Raw genomic sequence first — 21,157 nt, forward strand, 5'->3', positions numbered from 1 at the left:
TATATATATACACATACAGAGAGCATGAACAGGTGGGAGTTGTCTTACCAACTCTGAGAGGCCAATTAAGTAAGTGGAAAAAAAACTTTTGAAGTGATAATCAAGATAGCCCAGTACAGACAGTTTGATAAGAAGTGTGAGAATACTTACAAGGGGAGATAGATTCAATGTTTGTAATGGCTCAGCCATTCCCAGTCCTTATTCAATCCTAAATTGATTGTATCTAGTTTGCATATCAATTCCAGGTCAGCAATCTCTCGGAGTCTGTTTTTGAAGTAAATACTCACCAGCAACCACACATCACTGAACAAAAACACTGACCCAGGAACCTATCCTTGTAACAAAGCCCGATGCCAACTCTGTCCACATATCTATTCAAGTGACATCATCATAGGACCTAATCACATCAGCCATACCATCAGGGGCTCGTTCACCTGCACATTTACCAATGTGATATATGCCATCATGTGCCAGCAATGCCCCTCTGCCATGTACATTGGCCAAACCGGACAGTCTCTACGCAAAAGAATTAATGGACACAAATCTGACATCAGGAATCATAATACTCAAAAACCAATCGGAGAACACTTTAACCTGTCTGGTCATTCAATGACAGACCTGCGGATGGCTATCTTACAACAGAAAAACTTCAAAAACAGACTCCAACGAGAGACTGCTGAGCTGGAATTGATATGCAAACTAGATACAATCAATTTAGGATTGAATAAGGACTGGGAATGGCTGAGCCATTACTAACACGGCTGCTACTCTGAAACCTAACATTACAAACATTGAATCTATCTCCCCTTGTAAGTATTCTCACACTTCTTATCAAACTGTCTGTACTGGGCTATCTTGATTATCACTTCAAAAGTTTTTTTTCACTTACTTAATTGGCCTCTCAGAGTTGGTAAGACAACTCCCACCTGTTCATGCTCTCTGTATGTGTGTGTGTATATATATCTCCTCAATATATGTTCCATTCTATATGCATCCGAAGAAGTGGGCTGTAGCCCACGAAAGCTTATGCTCTAATAAATTTGTTAGTCTCTAAGGTGCCACAAGTACTCAGTAGATTATGAGCTTTGTAATGATACCTTACGAGAGACCTTTTGCACGAAGCATATCCCAGTTGCATTATATTCACTTATCATCAAATCTTTATAAATCTATCCCATTTACATTATATTCACTTATTATCATGTTTTTATAAAACCATATAGACTGCACAATGTCACATCATCTATTCAATGTGACACTGTGTTGTTTGACAATGGCACTAACTGAATTAATTTTTGGGCCTTCTCTCCAAGCATAGTGCTTACCATGTCTGCAGCCACAGGTAGTATTACTCTGTTGTGGTGTAAGGTTTTCCTGACTTCGGAACTCTGTAACTCATTAAGTATGATGCTTCAAGGGCCTTAATATTTTCATCGGCGGCAGCAGAGTACAAAACTTCCTTGCTCGCCATTAGCTCTGCCCACGTCCAATGAAAAATTCTGATGGTTTGTCCTAGTTTGTGTTTTGTTTACAACTGTCTGCGTAGACAGGGTGTTATTTGACAGGACTTCACCACATAACACACACTGTGGCTGAGGATATTCACTGATTGTAGTCCAAGTAAATCCCATGTTGAAGTACTTTTCCTCATATTTATGTCTCTTTGATATAGATCCTGTTTCGTCCTTGGTGTCCGTGTTTCTCTTCACAGGCTGAGATCCGCATGTTGAGTCAGTAGTCATCTCCCCAGCAGTTTCAGCATGCGTCTCATCACTGATACTTTGGGTGTTCTGCTTTAGCCGTGTCTTTAGCCATCTTTCCATATTTCACTCCTATGTACAGATATAGTTATAGTGCGACATATACAACCGGAACCTTCCCCCTTCCCTCCCCCCCGCTCAGTAAGACTGAACAGTTGCTGAACCTGCGCTGTACAGCGTCCCTTTGTATCTGTGTTCTCATTGTACATCTTGAAGTAAATTAACTATCATATTTTATATAACGAATTCCCCTAGAGTATTAAAGCTTTGTCTGAGTAGCCTATTATGAAAATGCAAAAAATTAAATAATAAATAAAATCCACCATTACACAATTTCTCTCACGTACCTCCCAGAGATGTCTAGCATGCTCCCAGGGGTACACACATCAGAGTTTGGGAACCCCTGTCCTAGTGGATTGTGCTCCATTTCTTTCCCAGGTTCTAGGCTGTGATGTTACAGTGCACAGATTTCTATATGTTATGTTCTGAAGGGTCTATGCCAAGGGACCAGTCTTTGTTGTAATCTCATTGTTACAAATTTCAAGTTGATATTCTCAAGGGTTTTAACCAAACACAATCCCTATTGTGCTCTATACGGGTCTTCAAATGCTGGTGATATATGAAGCGTTGCAGTGTCTAGACCGAGTGATATGCAGCTAATGCTGCTATGGCTGTCTGAATTCCTTTGCCTCTATCAACTGATGTCAGAAGAACCTTTTCTCTACTTAGAGGTGCAAATGAGGGCAGGTTGTGTCTAATACTGTGTTCCCTCAGCAGTGCAGTTCAGCATCTTCTTTGCCCTCATCCTGACAGCAGCACATTTGACTGAGGCTTGAGGCTTTTTGGTGCAATAACTCACAGATTTCTTTCTTCTCTGTGCGATAGCCCTTTTCCATTAAGCATATAATTTATTTTTTTCATTATTCTGTGCTCCTGTGGGATTCATTATGCTACATTTGTCTGCATTCATCTGCATTTGTCATTTATTAGCCCAGGTTCTTATTTAAATGTTCTAAATCTTTGTGCCTATGTCTGCATCATTCTTCGTTTATTTGCTGTTCCTTCAGATTTTGAGTCAGAAGAGTGAATACTATTTAGGTCACTCTGGTGAGTTGTCTGCTGTGGGAATAACTGAATAGGCTTCCAGTGCATAATGATATGCAAATAATGTACTTTTATCTTGCATGGGAATAGACTAAATATATATGCAAGCTCTGTATGACTTTAATAGGGTTGGCAGCATCATAATATACTATGTGCTGTTGTTGTATGGTATCTGATATATGTGTACACGTGTGTGTGTATGTGTGCTCGCTGTAGCTGAGGGCACAGGAATCTATTTAAAATGTTTCTCTGTGAGAATTTAATATGTGAGCAACATACTGTACTCTGTATGGGAAGTGTTAAAGCCAGTGGTAGGTCTGATTTACTTTGCTTGCATAAGCCACAGGAATTACATTAAGCACCAAAAATAAAACTGAAGATGCCTATCACGTTATCACTCTAGTTGATTTCACTAGTAGAGCTTCTCCATGTGTGGAGAAGAAGAATAAACTGAAAAAAAGATGCAAGTTCAGAAGCTTCTTTTTAAAATTACTTGTTCCACTAGATCTTGCCAGCTGTGTGTGTGTGTGTGTGTGTTAGGCTTGTGAGGAAAAGTACTTTTTAAAATGAAACTTCTTTTTAGCTGCCTTTATACTAGTTTCTAGAGCATTTCACAAAACAGGTGCTTTCTTTAAAAAGCCTTGCTTTGTGAGCCTTTCTGTGTAAGAGAGTGCATTCTTCCTAAAACTTCATTTCACTGAAATTAACTTATATTTCCACTGAGAATGGCTTATATAAGCACAAAGGGAGGCTTAGTGGTTTAGACGTCCATCAAATAAACTGCATAACTAAAGAGAGAAGATGCCAAGCCTCACACTCTTGTACTTGAAAGTATTGTGTTCCCTCTCATGGGAACTCAAGATTAGAGAAATTATAAAGGCTTTGCACAAAAACAGAGAGTTAGAATTAATTTTTGCCTAAGCAGGGAAGTGTCAAAAGCCCATTATGGTAATTTTTCAATTTTGTCTCAACTATTCACACATTTTAAAATAGTTGTACAATTGAGAACAGGCATAATTGATGTGGGTTTTCTTTTTCCAGTCCAGCATAAAATGTAGTTTAGATGCACTTGGGGGTTTCAGGCAAAGTAGGTGTGCTAATTAAGTAGTTGACATTTTTCATATCATAGTGACAAAATTTGCCTAATGGGTTGAAAATCATATTCCATAAAACAGTTTTCCCTATTGTTAATTACATCTTATGTACAGACATCACTCGGAAGTGGAGACAAATTAAATACCAAAACACTAGTCAAACAAAAGTGTATTTCATAGTGCTGGAATTTTCAGCTGCAGAACCTGAGTTATCATTGTTGTTATCTCTTAACTAAACAACAATGTTGAAAGTCAACATGGAAACAAAACTTTTTTAATCTAGCAATTTTTCTACTAGTAAATGTTGACTTTTAGAAGTTGAAAACATCAAGGAGTGAAGAGGTTCTAACAGATTTTCTAATAAATGATTTTACCCATTAATGGCCTAATACAATTAAAAATTTTAAAAGTGTGTCTACATCTCAGCAACCCACACAATGCTGGGGAAGAGTTAATGTAGTTAAAAAAAACAAAACTTGATCCAAGCAAAAGTTGGAGGGATTTTTCTAAGTAAGGGAAAACCTTCTGATTTATCAAAACTTCTAAATTATGTAATGGAATTGGCTTTTTATTTTGGTGAACAGGGTATTTAGCAATAGAAAAGGTGAAATATACTTATTCCTTCAGTTACTCTTATCCTGTGATCCGTTTAACTGTGCTGGATCATACTCTTTCCCATGACTTTCAATGGGACAAACATGTGACTTTGAATGCTGTTTGTAGTATTAAATACTAAAATGTACAATGTTTTAAATTATTTTTATTGGCAGACAGGATTTGGGAATTGTATATACATATAAACTGCAACCTTTCCCTCCCTGGGAGCCAGAAGTCCAGATTTTAGCTGTAAGTCACTGCTTGGAGCAAGGTGAGACGTGGCCAAGCAACAGTGTGGGAATGGCTGGCTAAGCCAGAGTTCCTCTGCGGTCTTATTTACACTTGGAAATTATATTGTTTGAAGGGCAAAGATCTGTTGCAGTGGTGTACACAAACTGTAACCTGTAAAAGTGGCAGAACTCCCATTCCAGCATGCACTGCTTTTATGACATTTGTGGCAAGCCACGGCCAGAACTGCTTTTACTCTCTCCCCATTATGCACCTGAGGAGAGCTGGCCATCTTCTTGTCACTGCACCCTTTCTTTTCCCAAATAGCTGTGGATTGGAGTTGCCCAGCTATTCACCATGCGTTTTCTGGGAGGAGTGGGGTGAAGGGTCATATTTGGTGTTGACCTCTTCCCCATAGGCTTAGTTCTCTTATTAGCAGTGGTATGGGATGTCACATTTATTTAAATGTATCTGCAGAATTAAATAAATGAGCAGCTTTGTGAAGTACTTGAAATCCTCAGATGAAGGGTGATGTATATGCACAGAACATCAGTAGTCTTTATTACTAACTTTATTGCATAAATACTACTAGTCACATGGGGCCTTAGGACCCAGTCCTGCAAGCTTATGCACCGGCTTACGTTCAGATATGTGATTGGCCCCACTGATTTCAGTGGGGACCACTTGTGTGACTAAAGTTACACACATGCAGGAGTGGGGCCTTTGTTAATAAAACATGATTATTCAAGCAATGTGCAGAAGACTGTCCAAGAAATAAGATGTAATTTCAGTTTCTGACTATAATTTAGTATTCTTGCACATTTTCATTACTTTATGTAATAAATAACTTTGGCATTTATTAAACATGCATTTGACTTTATTCTAATTGTTTCCTTCTGTATGGCAGCTTCTGTGATAGGCAATATTTACTTAAATAGGATTTCAGTGAACAGTAAAATTAACAATTCTGGCTTTGCTAATTTAAGGTGCTATGCACAGAATTTCTTCTTCTGAGTACGAACAGAAACAACAGAAATTGTTACCTGTAAGCCCACATGGATAAAGTAATGCTGCTGTTACTGTTACCATGTTTTGATGTAAGTCTCATCAATTTAATCTTGGTATATTTAGCACTGTTGTGTTGGCAATTATCTTTTTTGACACTCTCAGGTGTCCTAGCTCCAAATATATTTACATATTCATCTCACTTAATTGTCGTGTAATTTTAATGAGAGTTATATTGGTGGGTTTTGTGTTAAGTTAATTATATTTTGTTTACCCTTCAGTAGCACCTTGTGAGGATTGTGGCAGTGTAATGCACAAGCCCATCTTGACAGAACTGATGAATAGCTAGAGACAGAGGTATTGGCAGGCTGCTCACCAGTGCCATGTCTAGAATTTGTTTTCCTTAATAATTCAGAAAGGCTGGAATTCGATAAAATCATTTCCATTTTCAGAGTGAACGGAAAGGGTAAATGAATAAAGACTCCAGTAATGGAACCATTGTGTTTGTGTTGTCGAACAGGCAGGGCAGCGTCACATTTTATTGTTCCCTGTGAAAATTATTTGTGCATGTGGTTTCTTTGTGGAATCAGTTTCTGCTCTGTTGGCTAGATTTCTCTTTGCTGGGTGTCACTTTTACCTAGCCCAACCCTACTGGTGGTTGTGGGGTTGGCCCTTTCCACCTCAGTAATTATAATCCACAGCTCAGTGCCCTGGAAGCAGTTCAAGTCCATTGGCTCTACAGTGTCATTTTGTTAGTGGGGGTGCCTTTCAGGAGGTTCATGCAGAGAGTGCTCCTGGTACCAGCAGAGTGCATGCACATACCAGGATAAAAATGGGCTTGTGGATATGGGTGATATGGGAGTGTCTGGAGGAAGTGGCTGTTTATTAACTGCTAGAGTTTAACATGGACATGCAAGTAGGATGGGAAGCACTTTTGTTAAAATTAATAAAAGTGAGGTTTAAAATGGTGCCTGAGGATGAGTGGAGGCTTTGGAGGAGTGAGCTGTTGTGATGAAGCAGAGCAAGCTCCATTTTTTTTGTTTGATACAAATTATCTTATTTTGTAGCATTCATAAAACTAATTTTTAGTCCGTTTGCTGCTCATATCTGTAAGGGGACTAATAGTATTGAAATTTGGATCAGACATAGTGTAGACAGGCATTGCACACAGAGAACTCTGCTACTGCTCCTAAATCCTGACTTGCTACTCTGCTGTGCTTTTCAAGCTGAGGAACTAATATAGTTGTTGCAATTCCAAACCCCTCTGTATCCCTGGGTTACAGTATCCCCAGTCTAACACTGAGGGGGATGTAGTTTCACCCTCACTCTGTCCTGGTCCTTAGAGAGAGAGAGAGAGAGAGTGTGTGTGTGTACACATATGATTGGTAAGATTAAATGAATTTATATTATGGTGTACAGTATATCCTATCAGTCTAGATGATGATGATATTGTAATGAGTTTTTATGTTGGTTACTTTATGGTTAACTATAATAAAAATAAATATAATAAACATAAATGGTTGTTTATCCCTTTGTATTTAAAAAATGGACATAGATTGTTCGTTTGTGACGTGTGTTGTCTTTTCTTGTCTTTCTGTTCCTTTTAAACGGCTATAACTTTGTTCCTCCTTGATGATATTCCTTGTGTCTGTAAAATACCTACCTTGATCTAGTCAGAAATCTTTAGTGCATTTTACTCTGAAGGGCTTGGTGTTCTATTCTGAATACTTTGAAAAAGAGAAATATTTCCTGCCTCTCTCCTCAAGAAAACTGGTCATGAAGGGTGGCAGTTGTTTTTTGAGGGCTGTTTTTGTGCTGGAGCTACCCTCTTGGGTTGTGCCTGCTGCTGTCCTTGGGGTGAATATGGAACCTATGCTGTTGAAGAGACAGGGATTGGCCATCACTGTAGATAGTCGAAGATCAATATATAGAGTTGTGAATGATGTGTAGAATTCCTAAACTGAGTGATTTCAGAAAGCAGCTGGATTTTTTTTGCCAGACTTGCATACATTAAGTTGAGTGAGTGAATGCAAAAATCACATAATTCGGGGTTGGGTGGGATGGTAGGAGAGTCTTTTCTTCTGCATTGCTCTTGCCACTCCAATCTCTATATTCCTCCTATTCTTTATTTTGACAGCCCCCTGCGCTTTCTCTGCCAAATATGCCTAGTGCCCAAGGGGGTGTGTATAGTTCACAAGTTCCTTCGTCTGGCTGTGGCAAGCACACAGTTCCAGACTCTTCCACCACAATTTAGTTTACTGCAGTCAGGTGAGGTGAGTAACAGGCAGGTGAAGTGCAGCCAGGTTATTATCATTAATTTATAAGCACTGTAGTCTGTGTCTTCTTATAAGCCTTACTACAGTGGAGATAAATTGGTATTTACTCAGCTTATGAGCTCTCCTTCTACAAAGAAGTGCTCTGTATTCCTAACCAGGTAGCATAAAACACTGAATTAGATGAAAAAGTATCAGGTGAATATTCATGGCACTAGAATGCACTGATACTTTCTCAGGTCCTCCCTGACAGGGGCCTGGCCTTTGCGCCTCATTGTCTTTTGATGCTGCAAGCATGGCAAACATGCCTGTCTCAGTATGTACAATACATACTGGCTAGTTTTGCAGTAGCAGACTGAGCCCAGGTCTCATGACATATTGGCAATATTTAGGTTCTATAGGCGCTAAAATACCTAGCAGCAGTGAGTTGATTTAAGAATAGTTTGATCTTTTTTGTTGTTGTTTCTTTACTCACACAATCTGTTGCTATCATTCTGCCCTGTCTGTATAAACTTTGTAAAAATCCTGGCTGACCTGTTAGTGGAAAGCAGCTGAATACAATAGCAGGTTGGGGCTTTGAGAAGAAACTAACCAGTTTTTAAAAATAGAGAAACTGCAGTTTTGCCAGTTCTAAGTTGCCTATCCTGCCTTTTCACTGAGAAACATATGCTTTGCGAGAGGAGAATGCTTTGGGGAGGGGGGAAGGATAGCTCAGTGGTTTGAGCATTGGCCTGCTAAACCCAGGGTTGTGAGTTCAATTCTTGAAGGGGCCACTTAGGGATCTGAGGCAAAAATCAGTATTTGGTCCTGCTAGTGAAGGCAGGGGGCTGGACTCGATGACCTTTCGGGGTCCCTTCCAGTTCTATGAGATAGGTGTATCTCCATAAATATAATGGCCATACTTTAACATGCTCAGATAAATGAGGCAGATCCTTCTCACCTGCTTTCCTCTCCCCCCTGAGGTGTGTGCTCACTTCTCTCCTCAGCGTAATGCAGTTTGAGAAATGCAAGCTAATCCTGATGCTAGAACAGTGAGACCATCTGTTTACATGCATAATGTAATGCACAACACAGGGCAGAGGAGGACTTCTCTAATTCTAGCTGTAGAGATTCTGGGGACATTTTTAAAAACATCTCATCCCAGCAATGAAGTTTCCAAGAAGAGGGAATATTTATTTGGATTCTAATGCCTTAAAATGTAGCCATTGAGATGTTTGATTAGATCTTGTACTCAGTATAGCATGTTGAGTAGAAAATCTAATGTTGTCTAACATCTGCTGTTAATACAGCCTGCCACCTGGAAATAAATGGATACTCATGGGATATCCAGGGGAAAATAACTGGGTAGAAACATCCCTAATCATTTATGAATATCACTGTTTCTCCATGTAAATAAACACATCTTTATTTGTTTTAGAGTGAATACGTGTACATTTGGTAGTGGATGTTTTGGGACATACAATTAGTTTTTATAAGATTAAAGAAAAAATATGCCTTAAAGAATCTCAGTTTAAAAATAACTGCATGGGCTGGCCCAGTGATTCAAAGTGGCTCTATATTGTACTGCCATATATGGTGGATCAGAGGTGGGCTTCTGAGCAGGAAGAGTTCTGCCTCTTAAAATGATGACATGTGGCTGGTACCTGGTGTAGCCTTGACAAGTTGATATGGAAAATGTAATATACTAGCCAAGTGTGTGTGGTCATGGCTGTCTGTAATTGCTGTCACCCACAGAAGGTAGCATACTACTAATATAGTTACTCCTTCAGCTCATGTGGCTTGAACAATTTGTTTCTGGAGTCTATCCCCACTGGCAACCAGTTGTTATAAAGCAGTGGCCTTTATAAGAGTAAGCTCCTCTGTATGTCAGACCATTGGGATGAGCTTCCCAGATGGGGTGTGACTAACATGGTGTCACACACCGTGTGTAGGCGGTGAGATATAGAGATTGGAGCAGAGCCAGAAGTCACGGAGTTTGGGGAAAGGTAAAGACTAGGGCTGGAGTGGGAGCAGGCGCAGATTGGAGCAAGGATTTGTACAGGAGGCAGGTCTGATGCAGCTGTAGGCAAAGAACTCATTGAGCAGCTGCTGTTGCTACAAGGCTTAAATGATGATCTGCTAGCTCTTCTATATAAGAACTACCATACTGGCTCAGACCAATGGTATGTCTAGCCTGGTATCCTATCTTCCAACAGTGCCCAATGACTAGAACAGGGCAACCATCAAGTGATCCATCCCCTGTCATGCCATCCCAGCATCTGACAGTCAGAGGGCTAGGACACCCAAGTATGGGGTTGCATCCCTGACCATCATGGCTAATAGCCATTGATTGACCTATCCCCCATGAACTTATCTAATTCCAGTTATAGTTTGGGCCTTCACAACATCCCCTGGCAGAGAGTTCTACAGGTTGGCTGTGGGTTGTGTGAAGTAGTACTTTTTTTGTTTGTTTTAAAGCGGCTGCCTATTAATTTCATTGGGTGACTCCAGTTTCTTGTGTTATGTGAAGGAGTAAATAACACTTCCTTATTCACATTCTCCACATCATTGATGACTTTATAGACCTCTATCATATCCCCCCTTAGTCATCTCTTTTCCAAGATGAATAGTCCCAGTCTTTTTAATCTTTCTTCATATGGAAGCTGTTCCTTACCCCTAATCATTTTTGTTGCCTTACTTTTTCCAATTCTAATATATGTTTTTTGAGATGGGGTGACCAGAACTGCACACAGTATTTGAGGTATGAGCATACTGTGGATTTATACAGTGGCATTATGATATTTTCGGTCTTACTATCTATCCCTATCCTAATGGTTCCTAACATTCTGTTAGCTTTTTTGACTGCTGCTGCATATTGAGTGGATGTTTTCGGAGAACTATCCACAGTGACTCCAAGATCTCTCTCTTGAGTGGTAGACCCCATGATTTTGAATATATAGTTGTGATTGTGTTTTTCAATGTGCATTTATCAACACTGAATTTCATCTGCCATTTTGTTGTCCAGTCATCCAGTTTTGTGAGATCACTTTGTAAATATCTTGAGTAGTTTTGTATGATCTGTAAACTTTGCCACTTCCCTGTTCACCCCCTTTTCTAGATCATTTATGACTATGTTGAACAGCACTGGTCCCAGAACAGACCCCTCTCTGTTTACCTCTCTCCATGCTGAAAACTAAGCATGTATTCCTACCCTTTTTTTCGTATCTTTTAACCAGTGACTGATCCACGAGAGGATCTTCCCTCTTATTCCATGACTGCTTAGTTTGCTTAAGAGCCTTAGTGAATGGACCTTGTTAAAGGCTTTCTGAAATTCCAAGTACATTATATCTATTGGATCACCCTTGTCCATATGTTTGTTTGACATCCTCACAGAATTGTAATAGATTGGTGAGGCATGATTTCGCTTTACAAAAGCCATGTTGACTCTTCCCCAACAAATTGTGTTAATCTATGTGTCTGATAATTCTGTTCTTTATTATAGTTTCAACCAATTTGTCTGGTACTGAAGTTAGGCTTATTGGCCTGTAATTGCCAGAATCAGCTCTGGAGCCATTTAAAAAAAATTGGCATCACATTAGCTATCCTCCAGTCATCTGGTACAGAAGCTGATTTAAGTGAGATGTTACAAACCACATTGGTACAGCTGTGCCACTGTAAGCTCGCTAGTGTAGACGTGACCGTAGTCCTTTAGCTCAAGTGACAGAGGCCTGTACTCTTGCTGCCTAAGGTCCTTGGTTTTATCCCTGGTGTGGATTCTGTTTTGATTCGTTAGAATTACAGTGGGGAGAAGACGTTAAGATTTGTCTCAAGCAAAATAACTATGAGCAAGATGTTCAAATATAAGCATTTTAAATAAGCTGTTCAAATCCCCCATTTAACTGGACGCTTAGAATAGATATATATGCATATAAGTGAGAATCATGTATCAGAATATGGGCATTTTTCAATCACCCATGTCTGTGACCATGGTGTGATGAAAAACATGATGTATTTGATTAAAATACAGAAAATTAGCTCTGTGGGTCTTGAATAAATTGGGGGAATTTATTGAATAATAGGTGTATTCTACAGAAGACTTCCGTTGTTTTGTCTCCTAAACATACACACAATTTTTTAGCGTCACTTTTCTGTATCACGGGGGTGAAGATTAATGCTTACTTGTAAAGCATTTTAAAATCCTTACAAGATACCATAGAATTTTGGAGAAATACCTGATTAATAAATTGGATAAAAGTAAAGAATGAAATTGTCACCAGTATATTGAACAATCTTTTTGGAACAGAAATTAATTTCATAAAACGGCTTATTGAATGAAAAATTTAGACACAGGAAATGACAAGCAAAGCCATCATAGCGTAATTATCATGTTTCTATAGTGATCTTTCAAATTTGAAAGCAAATACATTTGTTTAAGATGCAGTTGTTGGCGTTAACATATTTGTTAAGTGTAGCTAGCATTCTCTCCAGTATGTTGTCTGAGTTTTTGTTGTTCTTTCATAATTATTTTACTCAAAATGTGGGGCGTCAGTAATCATTACATTATTGTTAATAAGTAAAAACTGGGGGATAAGATGAAAATGCTCTAAATTGTTTTACAGATTAACAGGAATCCTTTATGTTGGAATTCCGTTATGACTTTAATCTTACTGTGGGCACCAAAGAGGATTAAGTTATTACTAGATGGCTGGAATTATTATTTTCCTTAGCCCCCAAAATCAAGAATATAACTGACAAATAAGAAGTTCATACTTTCATTAGATGCACTGGGCGTATATATTATGATTATATATTATATGTATATTTCATTTTGAGAGTGAATTCTGTGCTTTCTTTTCAGAATTATAATGATTACCTGATTTGCAATGTAAAATTGCAACTAAATCTGAATTGCTATTAGAATGTCCTTAAAAATATGTAATATGCATGCTGCTTACATGGAGTTCTGTGTAGTGAATTCTGATTGGCCTTTCCAATGCGAGTGTTTAATTTCTTGTTCCTCCTGTTGGATGGTGTCTTTTTTTTTCTGAGGGCATGGGACATTTCGTTTTCACTCTCTGATCTGAGGAAGCCTTCCATTTTAAAGATCTCTTTTGAAACGTGGACCTGTTTTGTTTCTGACTTGAGAATGAAATTTGAAATGTCAGCTCTTTAGTGCAGATTACAAAATATAAGAATGGCAAAGAAGAAAAGGTGCCTTTCGTCCATCAGTGGAGGAGAGGAGAAGACAACAAAGAGGAAAATTTCAGAAAGGAAAATTACTGGGAAGAAAATAAATAAATGCACCCAAAATATTACATAAACCCCATCCTAGTGATGTAGTAACACCGTTCTACAGTACTGAACAGGAAGCTTGCTTCAATTCTCTCATCTGATTACTGACCCCCTAAGCTATCAGAGGCTGGGAATTCCACTGAGGCGGCACGTCCATCATGTAATGGACCCCTTGGAACACAATGCTATTTTGTTTCTGTAATAGTAGATATGGATATTCAGCCCTTAGGTTTTGTGACATAAGCAAAGACCATGGGCTAGATTCACAAAGGGACTTAAATACCTAACAATGACAAGTTCAACATTGAGGCGCCATTGCTCAGTTCCCACTTAACCCTGTAGATGCCTAAATTTCGGCAACTGGGCCATGTACACAGTCTCCTCAGTCCAGACACCACCCAGCAGCTCAGTGGCTGAATCATGCCTGTGCCCCAGTAGAATTCTCAAACTAGACATTCCCCTACCTATCTTGCCTTTGGAGCCTGATCTGGTAGGTGGGAGGATGGGGAAGTGGTGGTGCCCCCTCCTGCCCCCTTAACCCAGTGGTAGGGCACACAGCTGGGATGTGGGAGTCCTAGGTGCCATTCCCCCCCTCCCCGATCTGGAGCAGAGATTTGAAGTTGGGTCTTCCACCTCCCAGGAGAGTGCCCTAGCGAGTGAGCTGTGGGGTATTCTGGGGCAGGTTTCCCTCAGTCTCTGCTGTTGAAGCTGTTCCTACCTGCCTTTGAAGGGTGGGTCACAGACCATGACCCTCTCCTCAGCATTTCCTACTTCCTAACTTAGGCAGTTCCTTGGGTGGCTTTTGTGAATCCTATTCTAAGGCATCTAACTCTCCCCATGCATTAGGGAGCCTACAAGCCTAATTCAGGGTTATGAATTCCACTAGGTGGCAGGGCACCTAGGAGTTAGTTATTGAAATGCCTAAATCCCCTTTGTGAATCTAGTCCATCTGGCTAGGACTGGGAAGAAACTTTCTCTGTAAGCATGTTATTGCATAAGTGAGGTCACTTTTGAGGTTTGCTCCTTTTCTTTGATGCGTATGCCACAAGTCACTGTTGGGAATAGGCTACTGTTCTGATCCAGTATGGGAATCCTTGAGTTCCTGACCAAACACTGCTGTAGTTACATTCTGTGAATTGCAGTGCCTACAATCGCCATCAAAATGTGGACACACCAGTTTAAGCCAGTCTTCTGGCCAAATAGTTGTTCTTTTTCATGCAACCTCCACGTTGAAATCAGTGGGAAGTTTTGCCTGGGTAAAGACTAAAGGATTGAGACCTTAGTGACACCTTAAAATAATTTTTTCTTTGCATGTGAAATATAGATGCATACTTTTAAATTTGAACTTTTATTCTGAAACCATTTTCTAACCTAATTGCTTCTGTAGCTTTAGTCCATTTTCTTTATCATTCTTTTCCATAAAATGCATTTTAACGGCAATAACATGTACTGTATGTTTTATGAAAAGTCCTCATTGAAAATCTTGGATGCTTTCCATTAGGATCCCTACAGACCCATCCAATTTGAAAATACACTGTTTTATTCTCTCCTTAATTACAATACTTGGAGCAGCTCTCTGTTAACTGTTTTGAAGTTCCATAGAATAATGATTCTATCAGAACTATAAAGAGTATGACAGAAAATATTCACAGTAGGAAGCTCACTGTTGCTTAGCTACCTACCTTTTTAATTCGGACTCTCTAGCAATTTGATAATGACTCGCCCTTAAGCTACTAAATGTATTTGTTCATGACACATTGTGCCATTTTATGTGTGCATTTCACCTTTGTGTTACAGCTATTATTGTAGGAATAAAGAGGGCGTTTATAATGGGGTTATATGTAGTGTAAATCAAAAATCTTAAGTACATCAATTATAAAAGCCACTCTTAGTAAAGTTCTCATCTGGGTACTACTCAGGTGAAATTGCTAGATAGAGAAACAGTCTGAACTAAAAGAATTATGGGCCTGATCCTCCAAATATTTACCACTACTGTGAATAGTCCCACTGAAAGCGATAAAACTACCCTTATTAGTAAGTATTACACCCAGGGAAAATATATGCAGGGTCAGGCTCCGAATCTTTAAGTGCATGAGTGCATGTGCGCGCGCGCACACACACACACACACCCGTCAACATAATTTATAATGATATTTAATTAATTGCAAGTGAAGAGATCACAGCATCCTAATATTTTGTCCATCCAGACTTTTACAAGGAGCATGGCATGGTTGGGTTTAGAAGGAGCTTTGCTTGAATAAGGACTGCAAGTTAGGATCCATGTCAGTCGGTGTGCAACTGTGCATAAATGCAAAATACTGGATTTTTAAAGAATTCAGGAGGGAAGATTTGTGTGTTGGCAATTACTTTCTGATCAGCCCTCTTACTAATATCTATACAGGGCCAGATTTGTCAGAGAGATCTCTTAACGTGTTTCCACAAAATTTGTGTATGCACTTGTGTACTCAAAAAAGGTACATTCACACATAAGTACTGGTATTGCACAAACACATGCCCCCATTATGTGGGTACAAATAAGTATGAAATTTTTGCTCCTGAAGCAGTCCCTTTGATTTAATATATTCTTAAGGCCAGAAAGGACCATTACAATATTCTAGCCTGACCATAGAATTTCACCCAATAATCCTTGCAGCAAGCTCAGAAATACTGGTTGAGTTAGAACGTAAATCCAGTTTTGATTTAAAGATTTAAAATTTGGCCCTCAGCGGTGGGGCACTTTATAATTGCCCCCTTCTCTCTCTGCACCTATTTGCATTCTGAAAACATCTTCTAACACCTCCTTCCCACTTCACTGAAAAAACAGCAGCGTTTGTGACTGAAAAGAAACAGAAATGCTTAGACCAAAATGTTAGTTACTGTAAAATTCAAATAATTATTCTAATCACTGACATCTGAAAATTGTTTTGCGTATCTACACCTCTGAAATTCTTAATGTTCTGTGTTTAAAAAAACAAACCAACCCTCTTGTCTATAAGCTATACCCTGTTAGTCTCTGTCTTAGTACTTTCAGTACATATGAAGATTACTTATAAGATTGTTTAGGCAATTTTTAGCCATCTTATTGTGTGTTTTTACATAGACTGGGAAATATGGCTCCATGTAAATACATCAAGTTGAGGAGCATGCTCACTTTCTCTGAATAATAATGTGTTTTGTTTCATGAATAAACATTAGTGGATAAAGCTTATAACAGAATCTGATTTGACTAACATTTGCCTATGTGGGTTTTTTTCATTGTTTCTATTTGAAATTTGTGTGTGTTGTGGTGGTGTTTTTTTCTTTCTTTCTTGTGGTTGCCTTTTTAACTTTTAAAACTTTAGTACAAAAAAATAATTTTAAAGTCAAAGTGATTTAAAACACACACCTGATAATGTTTGGGCAGTGGAAATCAAGCAATAGAAGAGGTTTTTAATAAATCATTTTTACTGTATTTAAAAGGCTAAAACATCATCTAAGTACCTGATTACATTAAACCAAAATTTAAATTATTTAAAAATCCATCCCAGTATTGTTTCCTTGTACTCCTCCATCTGTCTGTCTGTATCCATCTGTTGTCTCTTGTCTTACACTTGGATTGTAAGCTCCTTGGGGCAGGGACTGTCTTTTTGTTCTGTTTGTACAGCACCTAGCACGATGGGATCCTGCTCCATGACTAGCTTTCTTAGGTTCTCGGGTAACTTGATTAGTTAATAATAATAAACCTCATTCCTTCTCTTATGTCTCCGGTATTTGTCTTATCTCACTCTCTGGCATAGAAAGGAAGGGTGAACTCCTGACCGGGTTGAAATTAATGGCACAACTCCCATTGACTTCAATACCGGCAAGTCTGTAAATCATTATTTCTCAGGATCTTAGGGAGGTAAATGTGTTAAAGTAGAGCACTAATTATATTGTTTTAAGACAGTCATAAACTCTTTTGGGAATCTTACATACAAGTTTTGAGAGTTTCAGAAAACGGTTTCAGGTCATCTCACCCATTTATTTCTGTGCTCTCGTTTTATGTGTTGAGTAGTTGTGGGATGTCTATGTGACACCATAGTTGAAAATGTTGGTACATTTAAATATAATTATGTACTCAGCAGCATTATTGACAGTTTTAGGCATGCAACAGAGGCACCTCTTGGACTTGAACATAGCAATGGTTTAATATTCACATATAGTTTTCAGTTTCTAAATCTGTAATCCTGTTTCTCAAGATATATTTATGTTTAAGATAACTGAGCATGCAGCTTCACTACTCCCAACTATTTTCCTTTATGTTGCTTTAGTCTTTCTATCAATAATATATCCAGTACATTTTAAAGTTGTGCTGCCTGGCTTTGAACAGATTATTTTGTGTCCTTGAATTCAAATGTAAAAGCATTACTGTACCAGACTCCATTTTCTCTTGGAATTTCATGGGGAAAGCTTCAGTACATGGCATGACAAAACGTAAAACTATACTCCTAGGTCACCTTATAAATATTTATACATATAAATTCTTTAAAGAAATTAAATTATGTGTTCTGTACAAAATAGAAGAGAGGCTTTTAGTGTCACTGACTGCAAATTGAAGTCATTTGTCTAGAAGGGTCAGGTGCCACTTTGTGGTAAGGATTTGTCTCAGCTCCAAGAAGAGAAAGATTGATAGTACAAAGAGATTGATGAAATGAGCAATGCAATATGCATACGAAGTTGTGGGTTAATTAGAAGAATTTAAACAAGAAAGTTCCTTTGTATGGAGAAGTGTTTGGGAGCTGTTACTCTCAGAACTGAGGTACATTGGCAGCTTGCACATTTAGACTTGATTTTCCTGAGATATTTACATGGAGCTGTGTGGTTGTGAATACTAATGAAGGGGTATCAACAGCAGATACGTTTTATAGTTAACGATAGTTCTTTAGCAAATGTAAGGATGTATATATTTACTTTCTTTTAAATCTTCTGCTTTGTTGTTATTAATGTAAATTATAATCTGAGTTTTTTGGTTCGTTCAGCAGGGAAAATAAATTCAATAACATTTCATGGGCCTGTTTTTCTGGTTTGTGTCTCAGGCCCTCCTGTTTCCATTTGTTTTGTTTATGCATAACAAATATTATACGTAAAGAGAAATTTTCTCTTGATTTAGGAAAAAAAAATAAAAATATCCAGATCTATCCAGCTTTAGAAAACGGAGGCAGAGAAATCCAAAGGCTTTTGTTGTTGATTGAAAAGCTGTTTTGAAAGAACAGACGCTGCAAACTGCACCTATGGCTTTAAAGTTCCCAGCCACCTGGTGCATTTAGTGGGAAACAGCAAGCATCCTATAACCAGTTTCATGCAGAAATTGGAACTGTAGAGTGTTTTGTATTTGTAATAATTTACCTGAGTGAAATATGACTGTTTTAATTTGACTTCATGCTACAAAAGCAGAACACCTTTGAATGCTCATGGTATAGAAGGAGAATATGGTTCAAGCTTTAGGTAGAAAATGTATATATTCTATGCATGACTGATGGCTTTTCTAATAACAAGAAGCCAAATCACTCCTCAGAAAATGAACAAAAACTATGCAAGAACTTCAGTACAGTATTTGTGCTATTTAGACGTGGTCTATTTCTTTAGCAATTCTATTTTAGCCGCATGTGTTTATTTTCATTCAAGCAACTCCACCCTTTGCATACACCTAGGATTCTGCATTACTGTTTATGGTGTTAGATTGTGTGCAGGAGGTGTTGAGTTATGCTTCTCATAAGAATTGCAACTCTGATATCTCTGATTTCAGCATGTTTAAATTCTCAGCCAAAATGTTGCATGTACGTAGCATGAATTACACAGATCTTAGACAGATTTTGGGCACTCTAGGTCTCTACCTGGCAGAGTTCATTTCCCACCACAGACCATACAAGATCTGAAATTTTCATGGTGCTGAGGAGAGAGCAGAAGTGATACGAATCTTACCATTCAGTTTGTATCAGAAGGGGCGTAGCTGTCCTGGATATAGTTCACTTGTCTGCAGATAAGAGGATTGTTCAAGGGAGGAGTACTGATTGAGGACCAGGCAAGCACAGGCTCTTGGCTTCCTGAGGTGCAAATCCTAGGGGAAACTACTGCGTTCAAATCAATCATACTGTGTATTATAGTCATTTAACTATTAATAATTATTTATATATTTAAATAACTATTAATTCATTAAATAACTCAGCACAGAAGGAACATCTGACCATTTCTTAGATGATGAAAAACCACACTTAAGAATGTGTATTTTTAATACCCAACAAAGTTTTACCAAATTCTCCCATAAAATTTCACAGTTCGCCTGAGCCCAAGCATGAGAGATTTCACTCCAAACAAATGTGTGAGGGATTTTTCTTCTGGAAAGTTATGTGCACCTGCAATTAGTGTACAACGAAAGTGGTGTCCCACTCATAGCTATAGCGTCACTCCCAAGATGCAGGTATAACAGGCTGTCAACTCACTTCACGCCAGTTACTTTTAACTTCATTAAAAGGACAGATGTTTGGCGCTGGATATCAGCTTTGTAAAGGATGTGCATATTGTCAATATTTTGCTCAAGTGCAAAGATTTTTTTTCCAGTTGATAAATCCAATAAGTATTTAGCATGAAGAACTAACAGTGATACCGTTTTTATTTTACAGAAACCAAAACAGAAAGACTGGCATCCTCCAGGAGGTTTTATTCTAGGACTCTGGGCATTGATTATCATGGTTTTCTTTAAAACATATGGAATCAAGCACATGAAATACATCTTCTAGGTTTTCTGAGCAACCAAGATGATTGCACTGACTGCAACATGGGATGAAAATTGGTGTTATCAAAGGTTCTTTATTTGTGTATTATGTCTGTTTGTAGTGACAAATAATGCTGAAACCTCACATCTAGATGCTCTTTTGATGTTGTGTCATCTGTCCTCCTTTCTGTAAAAAGCCTAACTAATGGTTATACTATTAGATAAAATGTATTTAAATGAGAAAGTATAAAATTAATGCTGTTTCTGAACAATTTTTCATCCTGTGTTTTCGGAGAGAGCAGGAAAACTGAAGATCTCAGCTGAATCTTTAAAATGTTAAGGCTGTTTATGAATTGTAAAAAGGGAGAATCCTTTCCCTTCCACCTTTAAGTAAATCTTTTTTAAAAGTTATCCTATCACTGGAACAAAGGTCTAGAAAGTATGCAGAACCTTATTTAAGTAAGATGTAATTTTATCAATAAAAACTTAAGTCACTCTACAGACTTCAGGCATGACATATTGAAAACTTGCTCAACAGAAACAAAAATATTGTAGAAAATATTGATTTTTTTTTTTGGTGTTAAATACAATCCTTTAGATCAGTACTTTTACCTAGGGCAATTTTGGGTTTAGGATTCTATGAGCCATTGAAAACAAAAATATGGCCAAACAATGACCTAATTGAATCTAGTTGAATAAAAAGCTGCCAAAATGTTTGAAAACATTATTTCATCTTGTCCATTAGAAATCAGTAAATATCTAATAAGAACAAACCAATAGATATGTCAAAACAGAATTTACAAGACTTAAAACAATGCAGCTCAGAAACTCTTGAGTACAATAGTACAATTTTACAACTATTTTAAATCCCTGATACCAGAGTCAATTTTCCTCTCTGCAAAGAAGATCCAATGTATCTAACGCATTGGAAACCCCTCTAATCCAGATTGCATAGCCTTAAAAAGACAGTGTTGCCAGGTCTATGAATGGTTCTATGAATGAATGGTTAATGTATGCTTAATTGGGCTTTGTTCTTAGATTTTACCAATATTAGGTGACAGGAGGACCAAATCTGTTCATATACAGGAACAACAA

The 21,157-nt window shown here is 38.2% G+C and overlaps 1 protein-coding gene across 1 annotated transcript in view; it reads left to right on the forward strand.

Annotated features, from left to right (window-relative positions):
• LOC113407474 (GPI-anchor transamidase) overlaps nt 1-20,704 on the forward strand; it is a 116,512-nt gene extending 95,808 nt beyond the window's left edge. The window contains exon 11 of the mRNA XM_026656041.2: nt 19,971-20,704. Within this exon, the coding sequence (XP_026511826.1) occupies nt 19,971-20,087 (117 nt within the window). The 3' untranslated portion in view covers nt 20,088-20,704. The remainder of the gene's footprint in view (nt 1-19,970) is intronic.
• Nucleotides 20,705-21,157: the final 453 nt, after the last annotated feature.

Source organism: Terrapene carolina, unplaced genomic scaffold, assembly GCF_002925995.2.
Source record: "Terrapene carolina triunguis isolate 2854851 unplaced genomic scaffold, T_m_triunguis-2.0 Scaffold211, whole genome shotgun sequence".
Classification (NCBI taxonomy): domain Eukaryota; kingdom Metazoa; phylum Chordata; order Testudines; family Emydidae; genus Terrapene; species Terrapene triunguis.